The 21,503-nt window shown below is 42.6% G+C and overlaps 1 protein-coding gene across 6 annotated transcripts in view; it reads right to left on the bottom strand.

Moving 5' to 3' along the window:
• The window catches only part of SLC66A2 (solute carrier family 66 member 2), a 77,794-nt gene that overhangs the window by 13,596 nt on the left and 42,695 nt on the right, over positions 1–21,503 (bottom strand). For 4 of the 6 annotated variants that reach the window (XR_014952759.1, XM_021553399.3, XM_021553397.3 and 1 more), the window contains one exon: positions 20,228–20,444. Coding sequence is in view for 5 of the 6 variants with exons in the window: in XM_021553399.3 (XP_021409074.1) it covers positions 20,228–20,444 (217 nt within the window). In the remaining variant the exon portion in view is untranslated. Of the gene's footprint in view, positions 1–6,319; positions 12,133–20,227; positions 20,445–21,503 lie in introns of those variants that run through there. The other 2 variants (XM_085571558.1, XM_085571556.1) reach the window with 1 other exon arrangement.

The following is a 21,503-nucleotide window of genomic DNA, read 5'->3' on the forward strand; positions in this document are numbered from 1 at the left end:
GATTTTTATCAAGGAGACAGATAAGAGCAATGCTCAGAGTTCCTTTTAATAACCAAACTTGTTTTCATCTTGCTCTTCTGCTAAGTATTTCCTGTCCTGTAGTCAAGCTTCTGCACCCCCACATCAGGAGAAACTCTGGGGAATACAAGCAATTTCTTCAAACAGACCAAATTATTTTCCATGTCCTCAATAAAATGTGAACAGCCAAACCTGGCAGGCTGTTTCTGAGCTTCATGCAACTGGATAAGCAGCAGTGGACAAAAGCTTTGTAGTTCACAGTATGAGCACTGTGCATGATTTGTCATAATTACAAGCAATTCACATTTTGCCAACACAGACTCCATCACACACAGTCAGGCCCATGCAGCAGGGCAGGACTTAATGTTCATTTTTTAAACATTCAGGCAGGACCTCACAGGATTTGTGTTTTGGGCACCAGTGCACAATGCCATTGCAAGCCAAATGCTGCAGCCCGTTCTTTCCCCACATGGAAAGGGTGAACAAAACCATCAGTTTGTACAGGAGCCTTTTGTAACTAGGGTCATGTGGCCCACACCACAAAACAGGTCTACAATCAGGAGCTTCCATAGAAACTATGTGGAACTGCAAGCAAGGATATGGGGTTAAGTGAGCAGTCATTTCCCACACAAGGTCATTCTAAAAACATAAATAAATAATCAGAGAAAGAAAAAAACTGCTGAACTCTAAATACCATTTGTGCTTGGTGCAAACAACTTGCACCACCTGCCTGGTGCATGTTCCCAGTCACACCAAGTCATTTTGCATCACACTTATACGACATTTATAGATGCAGGTGGTAGTCAAGGAATGGACTGAGATTTCAATTAGGAAAGCAATAAAACTCTGAGGGATATAAAACTGGCACCTTGCTTTTTGGCAGCCAGTATTTTTTCCTCCTTAGATTTTAAGCGTATTAATGTTTCTGAGCAACTAATCACAATTTAATTGTGAATCTGTCCTGGCATGGCTAGGCACCCTCACTAAAAGCACATGCTCAAGCAGGCTGATCAAACTAACTGCTAACTGTCGACAAAAGGGAAATTCAGGAATACCATAAGATAGATGAATTGGAATTTAACAAATATCCATAATACAAAGGATATCTGTCACTCATTCCCTCAATGGAGAAAGCAAGCTGGGTTTTTAAAGTGACTTTACAGCGCAGTGCAGTTGTGGAGGAGAAGATACAGAGTCAGAAGATGTACAGTCTAGAGAAGAGTTAACCCTCTCAAAGAAAGAATAATCAATCACTGAGGGAAAACTTATGGACACCTGCAGTTCATCAGAACCACAGGAGCCAAGCACACTCCTAAGTGTATCACATGCTGTGCCAGGTTTGCCAAAGCAAGTCTGTGTTTTGCTGGAAAGCCACCTGTGAACTCATCAATCTGCAACACCGGCAGGAAAACTAGGTGCATGCTCCGATAGCCTCTGCACGTTCCAGAGCCCACACTTCAGCTCATACATCTGACACTCAAGGACATCATCATCATGCCTGGAGTTCTCACTCCAGAAAGACATGACAACGTGTTGTGGTGTGTTTTGCTTTAATTTTGTGTTCGCCCACTATTCTCCTCCCCTCATGAGTTGTCAGTCTTCCCAAGCCCTTCCCTAACTTCCTCTCTCCCAAAATGTCAATCCTCCCTATCCCTACCCCTTTTTCCAGATTGTTCCTCGTCTATCTTGCAGTATTAGATACCCCATTTATTACTCTGTATTATTCCCCTACCCTGTTCTCCCTGATAGGTTTATAGAATGTTAGTCCCACCTTAGTCTCCTCCCCTGCCATGCCCTCATTGGTTGGTTGTCCTGTACCACTCCCCCTAAGTTGTCCTATAAAACCCTCTGTACACCCCACAAGCTTGGTCTTGGGTCCCAGGTCTTGATCCACCTAGTAAATCCACCCAGCTCTACCTCAAGACCCATGTCATCGTTGTCTGTTCCTGCACTGGACCAATTGATAACTGGGAACTGCAGAGCTTGCAGGGGGACGGTCGCTGCCCTGCTGTTGCCACCCAGCACACCCCGACAGCGTGCTGCAACAACAATGCTCCACACACATAAAAATCTCAACTTGTCCTTGACAAAAATGATCTTAAAAAATGCTACAGGTAGTTTAAAGAGCTGATGCCACTGGTCTGTCTTTGTACCAAAAAACATACATCCTTCTCGGTCCAGTAGTTTGGACAAAGCTCCAGAGAAAACCTGCAAATCACCAAGGTACAACAAAAATAAAATACAGAAAATGCTTGACATCCCACAGCACTCAGTCCTTCAGCTGCACCAAGGTTCTCAGGGCTAATGCAAAGTAGTGACTGTGGGAGTGCTGGCTGCCCTTCCAGAGGAGAGGCTGGGACTGGGCAAAAAGAGCACATCCAACATAGACCAAAAGTGCATGCAGTAATCACAAAGAGCTTAGAAGAAAATGGGGACAGTGTTCTACAAGAGGAGAGAAAAGGCAATGAGGGGCCACAAAGGAAAGCAAAGGAGACAGCAGAGGAACCAAGAGATTGGTCAGATGAGAAGAGGATAGAAAAAGGAGACTGGAACAGCACAGGGAAAAGCAGGAATGGAAGAGAACTGGAAACTTGGTACACAAGTCCTTGAAAATGACCTTAACTTGGGGTAGACAATTTGTGGTATGGGAAGGTTTTGGTAGCAGGGGCCAGGGAGGCAGGCTACAAAGTGACTTCTGTGAGAAGCTGCCAGAAGCTTCCCCTAAGTCCAAGAGAGCCAATACCAGCTGGCTCCAAGATGCACCTGCCACTGGCAAAGGCTGAGCCCATCAATGACAGTGGTAGCATTTCTGGGATAATGTATTTAAGAAGGGGGGGGAAAACTGCTGCACTACACAGCAGCCAGGTGAGAGGAAGTGAGAACAGATTCCCCTGCAGCCTGCGGTGAAGACCATGATGAAGCAGCTGTGCCCCTGCAGCCCATGGAGATCCATGGGGGAGCACAGATCCACCTGTACTCCATCCTGGAGTAAGTGGATGCCCAAAGGAGGTTGTGACCCCATGGGAAGCCTATGCTGGAGCAGGTCCCTGGCAGGACCTGTGGGTCCATGGAGAGTGTGGCCCACAACAGCAAAGCTCAAGCAGCTTTCTGTCAGGACTTGTGACCCCTGGAGCAATGGATTGTACAATCCATTCCTGAAGGACTGCACCCCATGGAAAGGACACATGGGGACCCACACTGGAGAAGTTCATACCATGGGAAGCACCCACATTGAAGAAGTTCATGAAGCACTGTCACCCTGGGAGGAATCCCAAATGGAGTAGGGAAAGAGCATGAAGAGGACGGAGCAGCAAAAACATGTGATGAACTGGCTACAACCCCCATTCCCTCTGTGTCATTCGTGGGGAGAATGTAGAGAAGATAAAATAAAATTGAGCTTGGGAAGAAGGGAGAGGTCTGGGGAAGCTGTTTTAAGATTTGGGTTTATTTCTCATTATTGTCCTCTGATTTTGATCAGCAATAAATTAAATTAATTTCCTTGAGTGGAGTCTGTTTTGCCTGTGATGGCAACTGGTGAGTGATCTCCCTGTCCTTATCTCAACCCATGAGCCTTCTGTTGTATTTTTCTCTCCCCTGCTGAGGAGCAGGAGCAGTATGAGTGGCATGGTGAGGACCTGGCATTAGCCAACATCAATCCACCATGAGGGTAAAGCTAGGGAACAAGCAAATAGGTGCATGCTGGCCCAGGACCCTCACCTCATCACTCCAAGCACCCTGGAATGCCCCCTGCACCCTCTCCAAATCAGTATGTGTCTCACTCCTCCAGTGCCCACTCCAGGGAGGGGAAAAGCTACAATTGCTGTTGGCTCTCTCTCATCTCAACCAGCCTCAAAGTTTCAGCTTGCTGAGAAACCCACCAAGTGACTGTGTGGCACCTTGGATGAAACAGAGCTGGCCCTGCCCCTACTACCATATCACAGGCCTGAGACAGGCTGGGCTGGATGAAGGTTACACCATCAACACAGCTTCTGTCAAGTCCCAGTCTCCAGATTCTCAGTGCAACAGCGATGGTCCTCCCCCTGGTTTGGGATTAGCAATTGCTCTGCCCTTGCTGCATATGCAGATGTCACTTGCAATGATGCAGTGGTTTGTGTATGACTCTGAGGGATGGATGGCATGGATACACTGTCACTGTTCTCATACCTTCCAGCTATTGTGTCACTTCAGGATGCCACATTGCACAGAAAAGCCAGTTTTTGTCTGCAGCTTCTCAATTTTACCCAGTCACCTGGGAAAGAAAGGCTAATCTTATATTTGGTCTTACTTTTGGGGTAGACAAGAAAAACACCATTCTAGTTTGGGCAGTTAGCTGCCCTTTACCTGCCCTGGTGGAGAAAAGAGCAGTGTCTGTGAAAAAAGAAGCATTTTACTGCCCAGAAGAAATGGGAATTTTCAATTGGTTGTGGAGAAGAAAGAACAAGAAGAGGAGACCACACCTAAGCCCTTGCTTCACTGCTCTACTGTAACTCTGCTGAGTGAATCATAGAATCATTAGGTTGGAAAAGACCTGTGAGTTCAACCATTAACCTGAAGTCACCCAACCATGTCAAGTCGACCTCTAAACCATGCCCCTAAGTGGTGCATCTGCACATCTTTTAAATATCTCCATAATTAGGTGGATGTCAACCAGCACCCCCAAGTCCTTTTCCGGTGAGGACCTCTCCAGCCACTATTTCCCAAGCCTGTAGCTTGGGCTTGTTGCAACCCAAGTGCAGGATCCAACATTTGGTCTTGGTGATGCTCCTATAACCAACGTCAGCCCATAGATCTGCACCTTTTCCATGTGCCAGGTGTTGTGGGTTGGTAGATCACAGACTCTGGTGCACCTGGTGCACCAGAGTCTGACCCTTGGTTTCACAAGTGCAAGCAAAAATGCTGCACTGGTAATGCAGAAGAGGCTTTGCTACAACAGGCAGTCAGGGCCCATCATCAACACTGCCTTATACTGGACAGCACAGCACAAAGAGGCTGCGTACAGCAAAAATTTCCCACAAAGACCAACTTCACACTCCATCTTCCTGCTATCAGCAAAGTCACACAAGCCAAGCTGTTCTGTGCAGCACTGACTACAAAGCAAAGCAGGACTTAGGAGTAATTATTTCTTTCCTGAAACAGCCCAAGGCTAAGCTGGGGAGAGGCAGAAGGCAGGAAATGCTCACCTTGTCGATATGGTGGATACATTCTAGGAGGATAGCACAACTGCTTTTAGCACAAATGAGCAAGCAGGTTAGGGGTGAGCAGTGCCAGAGAGCAACCTGGGGATGCAGAAATAAGCAAATAGCAGCATGTGTCTGTCTGACAACAGAGATGCCAACTGCAGAGGCAGGAACTGCGCTCAAATAGCTGGTATTGCCAGAGGCTGAGGCAGACTTGTGGTAAAAATAGCACTTCGCAGTAATGTACATCAGCACCACAGTATCCAATGACAACAAACCTCCTAAAAAGCAAGCGGCTTCCTCACTGCCTATCAAGCTGAGCTTGATAGAAGGAGTTGTTAATGTAGTAACAGCCAGGCCAAGTCTACATAAATTGCAAATGACCACAAAGAGGAAAAGCTGGTATTTTTTCAGCTGTTTTTAAAATCTGAAAGAGCACTTATTTATTCTGTTGCAGGAATTAATTCTGAGAGACCCCAGCCCTTCTGATCAGACACTAGATTAGAGGTGGGTTGCTAAATGGTGGTTTTTAATATGGTAATGTGAAAATGTGTTGCTGTTCTCTACCACTGATAGCAGATTTCATAAATAAGCTGTACTGGTCTTCATTTGCTAAATAAGTAAACTACATGCTGGAAAGCAGCATTCACTTTTCTCACGGAATAACTTCCTTCTTTCAGGTTTCCTGTATGCTGTATATTAATCACAAAGTGACAGCAACTAGAGGTAACAGCAGCTATCAGTAACATGGTATCTGCAGTCAGCCAACAGACCTTAATTTTTATAGAATTATTTAGATGTAGAAAAAGCTACATTTGAAAGAGAAAAAAAAAAAAACTCCAAACCAAAATTTGTTGCTTCTTTCTATGGAACTATACTAGAGGATGATTAATTTACAAAACAATTATATCTGCTAGATATTCAGGTTCTATCTGCCTTATCCAGGACTAATACTATTCTAATAAAAGCTTCTCAGCATCTTCATTCCTTCTGCACACAAGCTGGCTGTCTCAAACTCAGTCTCAAGTCTCTGATTCTCCCTTGGAGTCTTTGCACACTCTGCTCAACATTAATCACTTGTGGATTATTACACTTTTCTTCTTCCTTCATCTGAAAGAAAAAAAAAAACTAAAAAAAAGAAGGATCTTTTAAAAGAATATGAGATGTGAAGCCTCCCTCTTCCACTTCCCTGGTGAACCAGTCTGTTTTAAGACTGTTGCAGCCCTCCATCCAAACAGCAGCAGGGCTGCAGAGTTGCAGTTTGCAGAACACAGGCTGGGACTGAGCACAAAACATGCAGAAGGAAAAAGACACAGGAGTCCTTACTTCCTGTTTGCACTGCAGATTTTCTCACACTGATGTTATGATTCTGCATATTTGTAGCTTAACACACAAAGCCAAACCCTGCACGCTCGAAGACACTGACAGAATCAGACATTAGATGGTGACTTCCACTGAAAAATCCTGTAGTGGTTTGAGCAGACGTTTCAGCACAAATAGCAACAGGAGGTACGTGTTGCCTTGATGTAATTACATCCTGCTACAGTCAAAAACTTAGGGCTAGCTGTGCTCAGACACTCTATGAACTCAAAACTTCGAAGTTATGTTTAATAAGAGAAAAAAAGAACATAATGTATTTCCCTTTACCTACATAAAGAAGAATTAGCCTGGACTAACTGAACAGAGGTTCAAGAATCAGTGGAAGTTGTCCAAAACTTCCCCCATCGTGGCCCCACATTGTGGCAAACTTCCCCATATCTTGGCCAGGACACAGGTTTTGCCAAATCAGAAAATCTGATTAGACTGCCACGGTTTCTTCATATATTAACAATTGAATTTCACACATGTTAAAACACAGTGACAAATCCTTGAATGATGGGATACAAAAGCAGAATAAAATAATTTAAAAGCTGGTAATATAGTATTTAGTTCAGGAATAAAGCTCACACAGAAGCAGCCTGTCAGTGAGTATTTTCAACATTGCATTTGGTTTTGGGAAGTGAGGAAGAAGGTACAGAATTTAAAAGCTGGTAATATAGTATTTAGTTCATTTATAAAGCTCACACAGAAGCAGCCTGTGAGTATTTTCAACACTGCATTTGGTTTTGGGAAGTGAGGAAGAAGGTACAGAAGGTATCTCTCCAGCAACCTTTTAAGCTGCTACCTCCCACAAGCCATTTGCACAGGAATATCTGGAAGAGAAAGCAGACTCAGTTGTAACACCCTGACTTTGGAAAGCTTTCAGTTCCCATTTGCAGCTCTGAAATAGTCTACTTAGGAAAGACAGCAAGCATCCCTAACACTGCACTTCAATCAGAGGCTGGCCCGCCTACAGCAGTGAAACACAGACCAGAAAACATGAATGCCATGTTATTTTTAACACTGCACAAAACAAACAAAAATTAATAAACAGACCATTTGTTTCTAACAAAATGCCATATGACTTAACAAAAAAAGGAAACCTCCTCATGCTAACCAATTTGCTTAGCCTGCCAAAAACAATTAAAAGGAAAAGAAGAAAAAGAAAACACACGGATCAAATATCCAAAGTCTCTGAAGTTTGAAAACATGGAAACTAAGTGTGCATACCCCAAGACAGGTCCTTCTGTGTGAACAAGCAAAGATCTTGTTTTAAATATTGTACAACCAGCTGGGAATCCAAGCATGAAACCGTTCACCAGTCCTACATGCCCTGCTTGGTGTGGGTGCCTTACCTCACTTCTCAACAATTCCTCTGAGGCTGGAGCAGCACTGACCATCTCCAGAAAAAGACATTTCTCCAGCCCTACAATGCTAGCAGAAGTTAAGAGGAGCATGCAGCAAGAGAGATCCAGCATTTATTTTCGATCTCTGTAACCAAGCTGAAGCAGATGAGTTAAAGCCATATCCAGAAGCAATTGATACCACAGTCAGCTGCAATCCAAGAACAAATTATCTAAAAGTTCCTGTGATTTTTCAGGGACTGTACTCATCAATGAGGAAAGATTAAATGCAGGATTGCAGTCTGAAACACCATCAGGCAAACAAACCCAAAAAGGTGCATCTAAACAAAAATTTCACAGAAAAACAGGTTAAAGGGGTATTTGTCTTTTTTTTTTCATTAATATCTGTTTTCTAAATGCCCAAGCATGGCAGTGTCAGGCATTTTGATCCCATGTAGCATACCCACCCAAAATCCAGTATTTTTAGAACATGTCTGTGAAAGGTTAGTCAAGAGGAAACTACAAGACATGCCACACAGGCTGGCAGATAGTCCAGGATCACTAATATGGCCTCCAGCTATGCCAAGCAGCTGTGCCTAAAGTTTAGTCTGTAGGGGTCCAGAAACTGGTAACCCTTAACAACTACAAAGTACTTCTAGCATTCTACAACTTGTGCTGCAGAAAGAAGGGCAGCACATCTTAACGAGCACAAAAAAACCCAAATTCTATGAAGCAGGTGTGGATCAGAGGAAAGATTTGAGCCACAATTCACACCAGTGCCCTTTCTGCAGGAGACACAGATGGATGCCAGCCAGACTGCAAAGCTCAGGTCTGCTTAGACATGTGGTATGAACACATGTCAGACAAGCTCTGTTTCTGCTGCTGGTGAACTGGGAAGCTTGAGACCTGCTGCCATGGCAGGGACCAGATTTCCTCTGGTTCCAGGGCAGAAAATCACATCCTGCACCTCTCACGATAACTGCAGTCAGCTGCCAACACACATGGTACCATCAATGTAATGAGAATGGTGCAGAGCACACCTAAATTACACCATTTTTCAAGATCTCACTTGTGAAGTTGTTCTCAAAGATCTGTCCCTGCTTCCCTCTCACCTCCCACTCATGGCATTGCAATTGGTGGAGCTGCAGGCACAGCTGCTGGCTCATGCTGCTCTAGATGCTCTCCTGCTGCCCATCTTCTCTCCAACCACTTGGTACAGCCCACCCTGGGGCCCCACATCATGCACTGAAAGGCAGGTGATAAAAGGACCTGCTGCCATGCAAGGGCACAGGGAAACAAATCCCAGGGAGCAGCACTCCTTCCCATGGCTCACTTCCCGGCAGGATAGTTGGCCTGCTACATCCCAGTAGCTGCAGTCTGCCCACTGCCACATCACTGCAATGTCCTGCAAGGCCATTGCCAAGAAGTATCAACACAACGTCCCTGTGCAACAGCATTCAGTGCATTTCCTGCTCTAGTTGTAAATAACTTGGGATAAATTCAATTTGAAAGGTAATTAAAACACAAGAGGGAACAGAGGTTTGCTTCAGTGCAGCTGTGTATCCCAAGGCTCAAAGCAATGCTTTTAAATCTTCCTTTCTTCTTGCCCTAGACAACCAAGAGATCATCAGACTCTTCATTCAACTCAAGGAAATTTGAGCACATTTTCCCATTTTCCCTTCACCTTCATATGATAACAAGTACATAGCTTCAGCACACTTCTAGTTTATACTTCAAAAACTCCAATTACCTCTTTAGTCAACAAACATAAAGTAATAGTCCCAGCTCCAGTGCTTTCCTTTTTCTAGATGATTTGAGTTCACTTGTCTTCAAAGCCAGCATCCACAATGAAAAATCTAATGATGTTGCAGCCATTACTTTTCCTGAATAATCACATCCTTCAGATAGTAAAAACGCTTCTCACGTTCTAGGAAAACACTGGGGAAATTAAAACCCCAAACACATTAGTGGGTAAAATAAGAGTGATCACTGGGGGACAAAGTCCACATTACTGTCTGGAAAGGAATTACAGATATTTGCAAGAACAAAGCTTGCATTCTCCTCCAAAACATCTTAGCACCATAAGGAAATAATAGCAGACCTGGCAGTGTTAGGTCAATGGCTGGACTCAGTAATTTTAGAGGTTTCTTCCAACCTTATTGATTCTATGAAATAACCCCTTGCAAGCTCTATATGAAGGTATGTCACCACGCAGATCTTCATCTGAAATTCCAGGTTTCTCCATTTCCTTCCACATGCTCAAGTGCACACAGAGGTGCAGCAGTGTAGTTACTGGTGACAGTGAGACACTATACACCTCGATGCTGCTTCTTAAAGCAAAACCCTGTGGGAAGGCTATACTTTGTCAGCAAGTGCCACCACAAACCAACACTTTCTGAGCCACTTTCCACTTTGCCACTGACCCAGGGTGGCTTCAGAGCTTTGAAGCCCTGCTGTGGGCAGAACTGAACACTGCAGGGAGCAAATAAAAGCATCATGATCAAATCCCACACAGAGTAGCATGAAACAAATCTTAAAATTTGAGCCCCAGTATGGTTTTTGCAGTTCAACAAGGATAGACATCCCCTAGCCTATCTTCATTCCCAAACTCTTGCCATCTGCTGCCTTGTATGCTATGAATCCTGTTTTAGGAAATTCTCTAATACAAGACTTGGTACAGAACAAGGCTTCCACAACTATCCTGAAAGCTCACCTGACAATGCCAGGACATCTGGCTAGGCATGTAATTCCCTGATGTGATGCAGACATGTATCATTCCTAGCCATCCTCCCAGAAAAAAATTAAAGCCCTACCTTTCAGCCTTGTTCAAACAGGTTTTTTCTGATATCAAGACTTTTTTACTATTCTACTCAAAAATACTATGACCACTTTCTCACCATCTCAGTTTTTGGGCTCATCATTCAGTACATCAGTCTCTGCACTTCCCACTCTTCTTCTGTTTGCTTGTCCCTCTGTGTCTGAGGAGCAGGGGACCAAGCACACCATTACAGGTCAAAGATGAAACAGAAAATCTCTGCAGTCGACCCACTCACATCTGCCCGACTCCCATTCTCTACCCAAGTCTTCGCAGTAGTCTTTCTGGACCACCCTGCAAAGTCACTTCCTGACTTAAGGTTCTCTGTTCTCTTTTTAATGGTGTTCTGGCTCATCTGTTAGCTACTTAAATTACTCACCTTTCTGTTGACTTTATAGATCTTCATCACAGTCAGTATTATCATTATGGCTGTTTGCATCCTTGCATCTCAACCTACATTTCTTCAAACTCAAATCTCACTTTACTTCCATTCCATATTTCTAATCCCATTCAGTCCTACTGCACTAAGGAAGACAGTTCTGCAACCACTTATATCCAGGTAACTTAATCCACTTACACAATTGGCTGTGGTTAATTCTAACAAAACAATACAGGTGCTGCAATGTCAAGAACTGAGGCACTTCTGTTCCCAAATTTGTTAGGTAACAGAGGAAGACAACATTTTTAGAAAACTTTCAGCTCTCAGGTGTCTTCATGACAGGCTCAATTCCCATCTTTTGTACCTTGACCTAACCTTATCTATGCAAAATACCTTGCATGACACTTCCTTGCCAGAGGAAGATGTCACACCTAAACTTAATGGAATGGTTTTGTAACAGAAGTACAATAAATTTTCTCTTGTAATTCAAATTCTCAGGGCACAGAGAAAAGCACCTACCAAGACAGCACTCATTAAACATGCCAGCAGAGCTTTATTCCTATTACTGCACAGAAGCCTTGAACTATTTGTAAAAGATGAATGCTTTCAGTTTGAAGTCATTTGCTTTGATTTTACTATTTCAACAGAGGGGATGAGGTGCCAAGGGAAGAGAAATGAGTAAGAGGTTCAATATGTGCAAGAACTTTAGCAGTCCACACTGTTCTACAAGCTTAGAGATGCTTAAGGTAAGTGGATACCACTGCTCAAGCTGTCAGAAGTGCTGGGAGGCTGAGGGAAGGAAGGTCTCCTTCCTGGGGAGGGAGCAAAAGGGCGACAAGAACTGTTTTCAGAGAGTCATACTGTGCTGCAGGTCTTGAGAGAACAGCTCTGGGGAGACACAGCAGGCGAGCACAGAGGTGACTGCAGAACAGACCCAGCACAGGAACCCACAGGCCACAGATCTGCAGAGAGTCAAGCAGAAAGTGCAGGCCCTTGAACCTGGGGCATCGATCACAGGTCTGCTCCAAGTGAAAAGAGAGTCTGGAGAAGAGGAGAGAATCCACTTAATTCCTAGGATCAGAACAAAATAGTTTCAGTCCATCTGTTCACTTGCTGACTCTGCCCTTGTCCTAAGAGCACTGAGACCAAGCCTGTTTATTTTCCTGATGTAGTAACACTTTCAAGGGAGAATAAATTAGAAATCTTCTGATGATTACAGGCTACTTTCTTTAATCTCTTAGCCTTAAAACAGGCAGATTTGAGAAGGGAATCTAATGTTCCTGTTCCCATTAGAACTACAAATGAAAAGGTAAAGAGAGAAGACAAGCAGTTTGTAGTAAGCCTTATAGTTGTACAAAAACCTCAACCATCCAGTCATGAAAACTGTTCACCGACTATTATGCAAACCTGGATGTGTATGCGAAGTCCGGAAATGAAAAACTTTGGAATATTTAACATAAAAACCATGCTAAAGAACAATAGCAACCAGTTAATCAGTGCCAGGAGCAGAAGATGAAATGTCAGCAGAGCAAAACAATCCAACAAGTAAAACTTCCCCAGAAAACTATGACTGCTGGCTGGAGCTACAGAAGCAATGACACAATTGTAGTCCACAAAGAAAACTAAGGATCTGAGTAAAGAAGAGCATTTAGGAAGGCAAAAAAAATACAATCACAGAAGAACAACAGTAAATTATATCGTTTAAAACAGGCAATTTGTAAGCACAGTGACAGTTCTGATTAACTTAGGGCAATAGGAAAGGCACCAAGACTAAGAAATGGGCTATACAACTCCAAATACAAACTACATTTAGGTAGAGCTAATAATTTTACATTTACTTGATTTGTAGTTCTGGCTCATGCTTAAGACCTTGATTTCGCTATTGGCTAGGGCCCCATTAATTTTTAGGTCCTAACTAGTCCCTCAAGAACTACTTTTTCATAACTTAGTCCTTATGATTGTCTGCACAATGCTTTATGCAATGAAAACCTGTTTCTTAGTTGGGTCAGATGATTTGAATCCACAAAACTATATTGGGAGTTTGCTTGTTTGTTTGATTGAACTAAATAGCCCTCACCTCTCATACCGCTCTAACATGTTCTCCGTTTTGTCTGTTAATACACAAAGCAGCTGCTACTTTAAGAATAAGAGAAGAAACTGCTTAACAGCACCTGGAGGGTACAATGCCAAAGCCTGTGGGAAACAGGTCTCTCTCTATTCAGCATCTTCCTTGGTATTAGTTCTGGACTGGACACAATTTACTCCTAACTCAGGTCTCTACTATACTGGTGTCTGCTTTGTGTATGTGACATGCTCAGGAAAGGAAATATTTCCATAGGCATCCATTATCCCTACTCTTATTTCTTTGATTTTGCTCTCATCCATGCAGTTTCACAGTGAGAAAAAGGAGCTGAAGAGAAAAATCCCTAACATTCAATATGGCCATTGCCTGCATCATTCCCTTTCAACTTCCCTTACTTTTAGCACTTTTTAAGTTCTTTTCCAGGTAATTTCTTTTATTCCCTTACTGAGCCTCCCCCAAAAAGCACAGATATGTAACAAAGTTGCCACAACAGATGTGAACTGCCTCCCTTTTTAATGGAACTAAATATATGTTGAAGAAGCTAATACATAGTTGGTGCCTGAGCAGAAACATCCACAAGTCTTGCTACCTCCCTCTAGCACAGGGTTTTGTTTTCTGTTAAATAGCATAAAGGAAGTAACTCAAAAGTTACTCCAAAGGAAGTAACTCACTGAAGCTGTTTTACTTATTCACAAATAAAAAAATCCCTCAGGCTAAAAAAATCCCAAGAACCCACAGAACTAGCATTTTTAAAGCACTTGCTGAATCGCCTTGAATCTAAAATCTCACTAAAAGAGATGGCCAGACATTGGTTAGCCAGTCCTGAATAAAGGCTTCAGTTGCTTCATCACAGCAATGCTAATACATTGTTAATACAATGCTAATACAATCTTAATATAATGCAAGCAGAAAACATATAACAGGTTTCATTATTTCTCAGCTTTTGAATAAATGGGTTTGTCTCTGAGACAAACACTGTTCTCAGAAGTCAAAAAATTTCTTCTGAAAAATGATAAAAAGAGCTGCATGTCTCATAAAGGAAAAAGTTATAGAGCAGTATTCAATAAAAGCAACCAACAATAAAATTTATGTCTCTAAGAAATACTGTCTTCTAGTATTTTTAATATTATCTGTAGAGGAGAAAAGTAAATAATATATTAAATATATATATGTTAGAATAATTTAATAAAATTTCTTTCATACCTCTTTCTACCACACTCATTTCACTGCGTACATTTCAGATAAATGCTTGCTCGTAACTAGCTCACAGCTGCAGCACACCTTATAAAACATTTCTGAATGAAAAAGCTTCTTGTAATTTGCAGCTTTTGACTCCAGCAGCTTTTGAGACAATAAATGCCAATTGTTTCTCTGAAAAAGTGATTTGTGCTTTTTAAAACAGAATAATCACTGTGACTGACCCAGCACGGCCACAGGAGAGACTCAATTAATATTTTTCTTTCATAGCACAATAACCCGATTGAATGAAATCCTGAGATTATCCTCATTCAGCCTTTTCAGACTAGCTTTCCCAAGACAGTCTCCTATCAACACATAAGCAGAGTCACTGATTGCATTGGCTGTCTCCAGGCAGTGCCTCCAGCACAAAGTCAGCCAAACACAACAGTCCAAGTTGTGCAGAAATAAGGTTCCTTCTAAGCAGACTGAAAGCTGTACATGAGCAAGAAGACAGACCTGGGAAATTGCTTGCAGAGGGACAACACAGGTTTGTGTCCCTGGTTGAGTTCTTCTGACCCTGCAGCTGCACATGCAGCCCTGAACCAGGCACAGCAAGGGCCATCCCATGCTCAGAGTGCATCCAGGAAAGAGACAACAGTGCATACCAGGACCTCAACTACTGCTGCAAAAATACCTTGCTTTATTGAACCCATATGTTTCCAAGCTAACAACTGGGTATCCAATGGACTGTGGCTTCTAAGAATTCAAGATATGCAGTCCAGCTCTGTCCTACTGCTAGACCTTTTTCTTGGACCTGGGAAAATTGTGCCATGCAGCAGCTCTGACTGAGAAGAAACTGCTTCTCCATGGGGTTTGAGCAGCAGCTGGCAGTCAAAAAGGGTTACTGCCAGCTGATTTTGAGAAGCCTTTGCAAAAACTTTTCATGAAGGGCAGTTGTTTTTTTTTCTGGAGCAGGGCAGTAGACAGGAACACAATACTGTCCTGAAGCAAATCAACCCTCGTGCAGACCCAAGGTTAATTTGGTACTTGGGTAGGATCATACTCCTACAACTTGGGCATAGACCTTACAGAGGAATCCCCTTGTCCTGGTTTAGGGCAAATCTGGGAGAAAACCTCCAAAGGGGCTCCTCTAGAAAGCAAACTCAAGTGGCCCCTCCACCAGCTGGTTTGGGAAAAGATTTCCTTGGAGAAAAGTTTATTTTATTTAACAGCCAAAGCATTCACCAGCACACACACAAAAAAAAAAAAAAAAAAGAACAATATTAAACATTAAAACCTCTTGCTGCTCCAAAAGAGATGACAAACTCAGAAAGTCCCCTCCATGGGCTGCAGCTCGGCTCACCCAGTCTCTTATCAGTCCCTCTGGCGCTGGAAATGCCACGGCCCAGACCCGACCCGGTGGGCCACAGCTGCGAGCTGCTGGTGCTCCTCTGGATGTTCAGTCCAGAGCAGGTTTAAACAGGTCCAAGAAAAAGAAAAACACAGTCCAGGGAACTTCTCTGCCTCAGCTAGCTAAAGACTAACTAAAAGCAAAAGCTCTGTCCCGCTGTCTGTCTGTGCTGCAGACAACACAGTCCAGGAGCAGGATGCAGGGGAGCCAAGTGCAGTTTCTGATAACAAACTCTGCTCTTCTCTCCCCACCTTCACTCTCAGAACCAGTCTTAAAGGTGCAAAACTTATTTCTGGGCTAAACAAACAAATGGGGATATGGGCATCATAAAGTTACCCCAGGACAACCCTCCATCCTCCTCCTTTGGTGGAGGGAGGTCAGACAGGATTTTGAGGAGAGCATAATAACAGCAGTGTCTCCCCTCAGAGGCTCTCCCCACACCTGCACAAAAGTACACACCACCCCCCTCAGGAACTCCATAAAAGGTGTGTCCAACACAAGGATGGGATTCTCCCAATGCACTCACCTCTGTGTGCAGCAGTGCTGCTGCCAGATCCAGAGGCAACCTTCCTGCCCTTTCCACTGCCTCCTGCCGAATACTACCTTTTCTCACAAATGCAGTTTATTAGAAAGTGACTGGGAGACAACTATCTGGAAGGAGTGGGGATGCAAAGATAAATAACAGAGTAAGTTCCTGTCTGTATGTTTCCTGTCCCAAAACAAAAGCAGTTAATAAAACAAGGAGTATCAGATCCCAACTGCAGCATTCAGCAGCTCTAACTCCTAACAGGTGGTATAGGAGAGGTGTTCTGGATGTCAACTCTTGAAATATTTTATCACATAATATAAAGAACATTTACAAATTATGAACAATCTTTTAATGTCATAGTGTCTTTTTTTCTCAAATACTCAAAAACTCTTTAACTTTGAGGTAGCTTTTGTCTTTTCTAACAAAATCACTTATAATTTTAATCCACCCCAATAATTAAAGTAATTAAATTACTCTTTTACTAGGTGACCTGACAGAACTAGTTTTGTTATTGAAAAGAATGGAGATTGAGTGAATAGTTCTTCGATAGGTATAAAAACAATTCATTACAAAGCACTTCTGTCACATTTAGTACCATAATTTATATAACCACTACTGTACTATTCAGGTTCACAACCATTCAAAAGTATTTAAATACTTAAACAGAGCTCCAAGTTTCTATTAAGTACTCGTCCCAAAAGTAATCAGATGAATTGTCAAAGAGAACATGATGAAAATTTCCGTTGCTTTGACCAGCTTAGTTGTTTACTTAATCATAGGAAAATTTCCATCCATCAATCATCAGCCCACAAGGACATACTACACTATCTTCACTCCACAAAAGCTCTTACTCAGCATGCATCTCCTTTCTACTTTTATTGTTTCCATTTCTTTCCAACCTTTCCTTTGGTCTCTGCTCTTGTCAGAACAGAGGTGGAAGCTACAGGACCTAGCAGTAATAATCCTACAAAAAGAAGGAAAATGAGAAAAGAAGGGGAAAATGAAAACTTAGTAAGATGTGAGGAGCTCTATCCAGTAGAATAGAGCTATCAAAGAACCAGCAGACTCATTCTCAGGAGCACTACAAAGCACATAACTGAGATTCCTTGACTCCAGCTATGCTCTGTAACAATAAACAAAACTGTCTAAGCTGCAGATGCTCTCTGGACATTTACCTCAGACACAGAGGACATTTTCAGTAGGGGACTTTTCAGGCAGTAGCAAATGGAAATACAGGGGTGAGATGATAGGACCCTTTCCAAAACAGACTCCTAAAGGGCATACTGGCTGCCACTACAGCCACCTCTCCCATTTAGCACATTTGTTTATTGGGAAATGACTGCTACCTTAAGTATGAGATGTCCTCAAACTTCTCACTTCAAGATGTGTTACTGAGGGGTAAGGGTTGTGGGTAGTGTGGCCTTTTTTTCAGAGCAAGAGTATCAGATGAGTCTGCCAGGATAGTCTGATCAGATGGGACCACATACAGAGACTTTATTCTCCATTTCTTTTTCAGCAGTTAACCTTTATGAAAGGACTTGTTTGCTAAATACAATTAATGTATCAGCTGCTCTGTCCCGGTTCAGAGACAGATGCACATTACAGCTTTTCTCAGCAAGCCATGAGGATCTGTGAACAACCACTTCTCTGCAGTAGTGAAGGCTGTGATCTTTAACAGGGACTACACTCCTGCACTGGGTGACAGAATTACTGAGGTTTAAGAAATTACCACCTCCAGTAAGGATGTGATGATTGATCAAAAGGTCACTATATAAAACAGCTTAATATTCATTGCTCTCCCCATTAAGCTTGAAGTCACAGAGAACTAGAAACTCATCTCTTTTTCTTTGCCACTGAGGCTTCTTAAGAGCATGGCTGGCAGCCAGCCATTTTGGCCCAGATCCCCAATGCAATTGCTTCCAACAGTGTAACCAACCACACACACGGTTATTTCTGCCCTGAGCTGTAAATAACTGCACAGAGCAGTGGTAATCAGCTAACCAGGACATCAGCCAGCCCTCACCTGGTAAATACCCATGCAAGTAGGCTGGCTGCACTGTTACATGCTCACTTCCGTGTTCAGGTGACTGGGGTCTCTTCTTGATATGATCTTAGAGAAGTGGGCACAGGAAGGGAAGTTCAGAGGAAGTATTTCCAACAGTGGAAATACTGGCAGTAGTCACTCACTCTCACAGAAACAACAGCCCAGTACTGGTTAGGGAACATCCAGTCAATTCAGGATTGCATGGTACTACAATGTGTGTGGCACCTGCAACATATATAAAACCACAATTAACCTGATAAAAAGAAAGAGCACCAACATATGCGTGAATATCCTCCCACTGCAGTACAACAGCACAAAGTTGTGCATTACTTCATCAGTGCCCAGACCCATCAATGTCTAATGGCACACAAAGTACTGCTTCAAGAGTGGAACCAGAGAGAGGAATGCATTCTGGAACCATGGGCACAAGTGATAAGAAGTGCAGCTATGCTTGACCTGGTTCTGTTCCATGGCAAGGAAACATGAGTTTTTATGCTATTTTCTCTTGACTAAACACAAGTACTCTTTCGCCAAGCAGTCCTAGATGAGAATTCTGCAATTCTATGCTTAGCAGTTTACAAAGAACAAAGGGGTTTTTAAAATCATTTTGCTAATAGCACACACAAGAAATAGCAAAACTGAAGCCCACATCCCCAGGAAGGAATTAAGGAAAAGCAAAACACTACCAGTGGCCATCATTAATATGGCATTTGATTCACAGATGCAAAATAGAAAATGAAAAGTCAAACCAGAGCATAAAAACTGTCTAGCAGGTAAGTTGATTTCTGGCTATCACAGGTACAGAATTTTCCAAGACAGTGGGTGTATGAAAAGTACCCCAATATTTTGAAAGCAAATCCTGACTCATTCCATACCAAAAAGGCTCCCAATCAGAAAATGCCTGAAGCATCAAAGCAACTTTCTGAACATTTCAACATTTCAAGTTAGAAAGGATCTCAGAGTACCTAGTATGAGAATGCTCAAGCCAAACAAGTAAAGCAAACAATGTGAACAGAGGACAGAATTGCTTTGGTTTGGGGGTGGCATGGTTAATTGTTTTGACAAAAGTAAAAATTATCCAGCAAATTTTAAAAGGAATGAAGATAAGTAATAATGAAACAATGAAAGAGAAGACAGTCACAAATGAACACAGCACTCTGTGAACTGAATTTGCTGTTGTAGTGTTTCCACAGACCAGTGCACTGATGAACCATAGTGAAGGCTTCCTCTCTCAAAAAGCTTCACGAGTTGCCTTTGTAATCTAGTGTTACCATTTCAGTTATCCAATAAACAGTATGAAAAAATATTCTGATTTAATGACTCAAGAGTGGGCACAGATTGAAATTTTCTGTCCCACTGTAAAAGTCACATTGGAGCTTTCATAAATGTCAGTTTCAAGCTTCGACACGAAAATAAATACTGATTTCATTTGCTACAACTATAGTAATGGATTATGAAGACGTGATGAGCAGATATGTGAGGAAAAGCTAATTATATGAGTTATACTGATAGTTATAGGCTGCAGGCTCAAAATATTTTCATCCTCTTTATTACTTTTGATACGCAGGATCTCTTTAGACCATTTCTAATTACTGGCGTAGCACAGCTTGAGTAGAACTGCAACATGTTGCTAATGGCAACAGCAGTGGTTCCACATGTTTATTTAATTAGAACATGTTTCACCTTACTTCAGAGGTGACGTGGAACTCCCAATGACTTCAGCAGTGCTGCACCAGCTCCTACTGACAGAAAGCCTACTCCAATTGCTGCTGTGTTTTCAAGTAAAAATTGTAAAGAAGGCATTGCCCTTCCTGGAAAAGCATTCCCACACTGCAGAGACAACCTCAACAAAGGCACACACATGTGTTTGATGCAGGACAAGCACCGTACCTCATTCCTTCTGTAGATCTGTTCTGGTAGTTGCGGTACAGCTGCGGGACACCCAGCATGGCTTCAGTGAACACCGCAAGGAAGCCCAGCGTTTCCACAAAGAGGGAGGAGTCCAGCCACAGGTAAGTGATGTAACCAGTCACACCAGTGAAAGTGAGGACACACTGCACATAGTCTGTAAACTTGCTCCAATGCCAAAAATAGTTCAAGTCAAAATCTGCAACAGAACAGGAATGCAAGGAGAATGAAATGTATTTGCCCAAACAACTCAAAGTTAATCAGGGTGGAGTTGAGAACTGGGAAGCATGAGGGAGCCAGTCTTTGGAGGAATAGAAAATGAGAGATAAGATTAAAAAAATAAAAACAAAATAACTAAACAAACACACTTGCAATCACCACACCCCCCACCCCCCCCACCAAAGAAAATCCCACAAAACAAGAAAAAGAAAGATTTCAAAAACATTTTTTTGGGTATGTTCAACAAAGAAACAAGAAAACAAAGGCTTGCAAGCCAATGAGGTATTTACAAAGATAACTTTTTAAAAGTAAGCATTTTAAAAATACCTTCTTCTATCAAACCTGAAGGAGTCTGGATACTGCTCTAGTAGAGCTGGCATAGGAAATGTTTCACAAAAGCCTCCAGTACTAATAACAGGCCCCGAGCACTGCAGTGCAAGTTCTTTCTCTTAGGTCATTATCTCTGCCTTCCAAGAGCCTCAATCCAAGCTGCTTAGAAGGTCACTTGAAGTCCACAGCTCTGTTCCCTGGTGCAGTGCAGCTGCCTATGGGGAAGGGCAAGACGCCAGTGCAGCTGCTACAGTTTTACTGAGACAGGTACGAGACTGAGACAAGATCTTCCCTGGGAAAAAGCCTCTCACAGACATCATCACTTTCACTCCTAGGACAAAACTTTGCTCTTGCCTTTGCCAGCACCAAGGAGTGCAGTTCTAGCACCCATTTCTGCATCCAACACAACAAAATGCTCAGTCACAGAACACAATATCCCCTCTTGAGGGAAGGAGAGAAGAACAAGCCAACCATGGCATTTGCTTGGTACATTAACAGTGTATCATTAGAAGACACCTAGCAGTCTTATTGATGAATAATAAAATACACAACCCCATAGCGACTGACTGTATAGCAACTTAATTTTTAACAAAAATGCTACAACAACTGTTCATTAGCAGGTGCAGTTCCTGCCTTCCTTTCATAGAAGCACCTACTTCAGACCAACTGGACTCTCTGAACTACCAAGGTAATGAACTACTCTCCTAGC

Source organism: Lonchura striata, chromosome 2, assembly GCF_050655825.1.
Source record: "Lonchura striata isolate lonStrDom1 chromosome 2, ASM5065582v1, whole genome shotgun sequence".
NCBI lineage: Eukaryota > Metazoa > Chordata > Aves > Passeriformes > Estrildidae > Lonchura > Lonchura striata.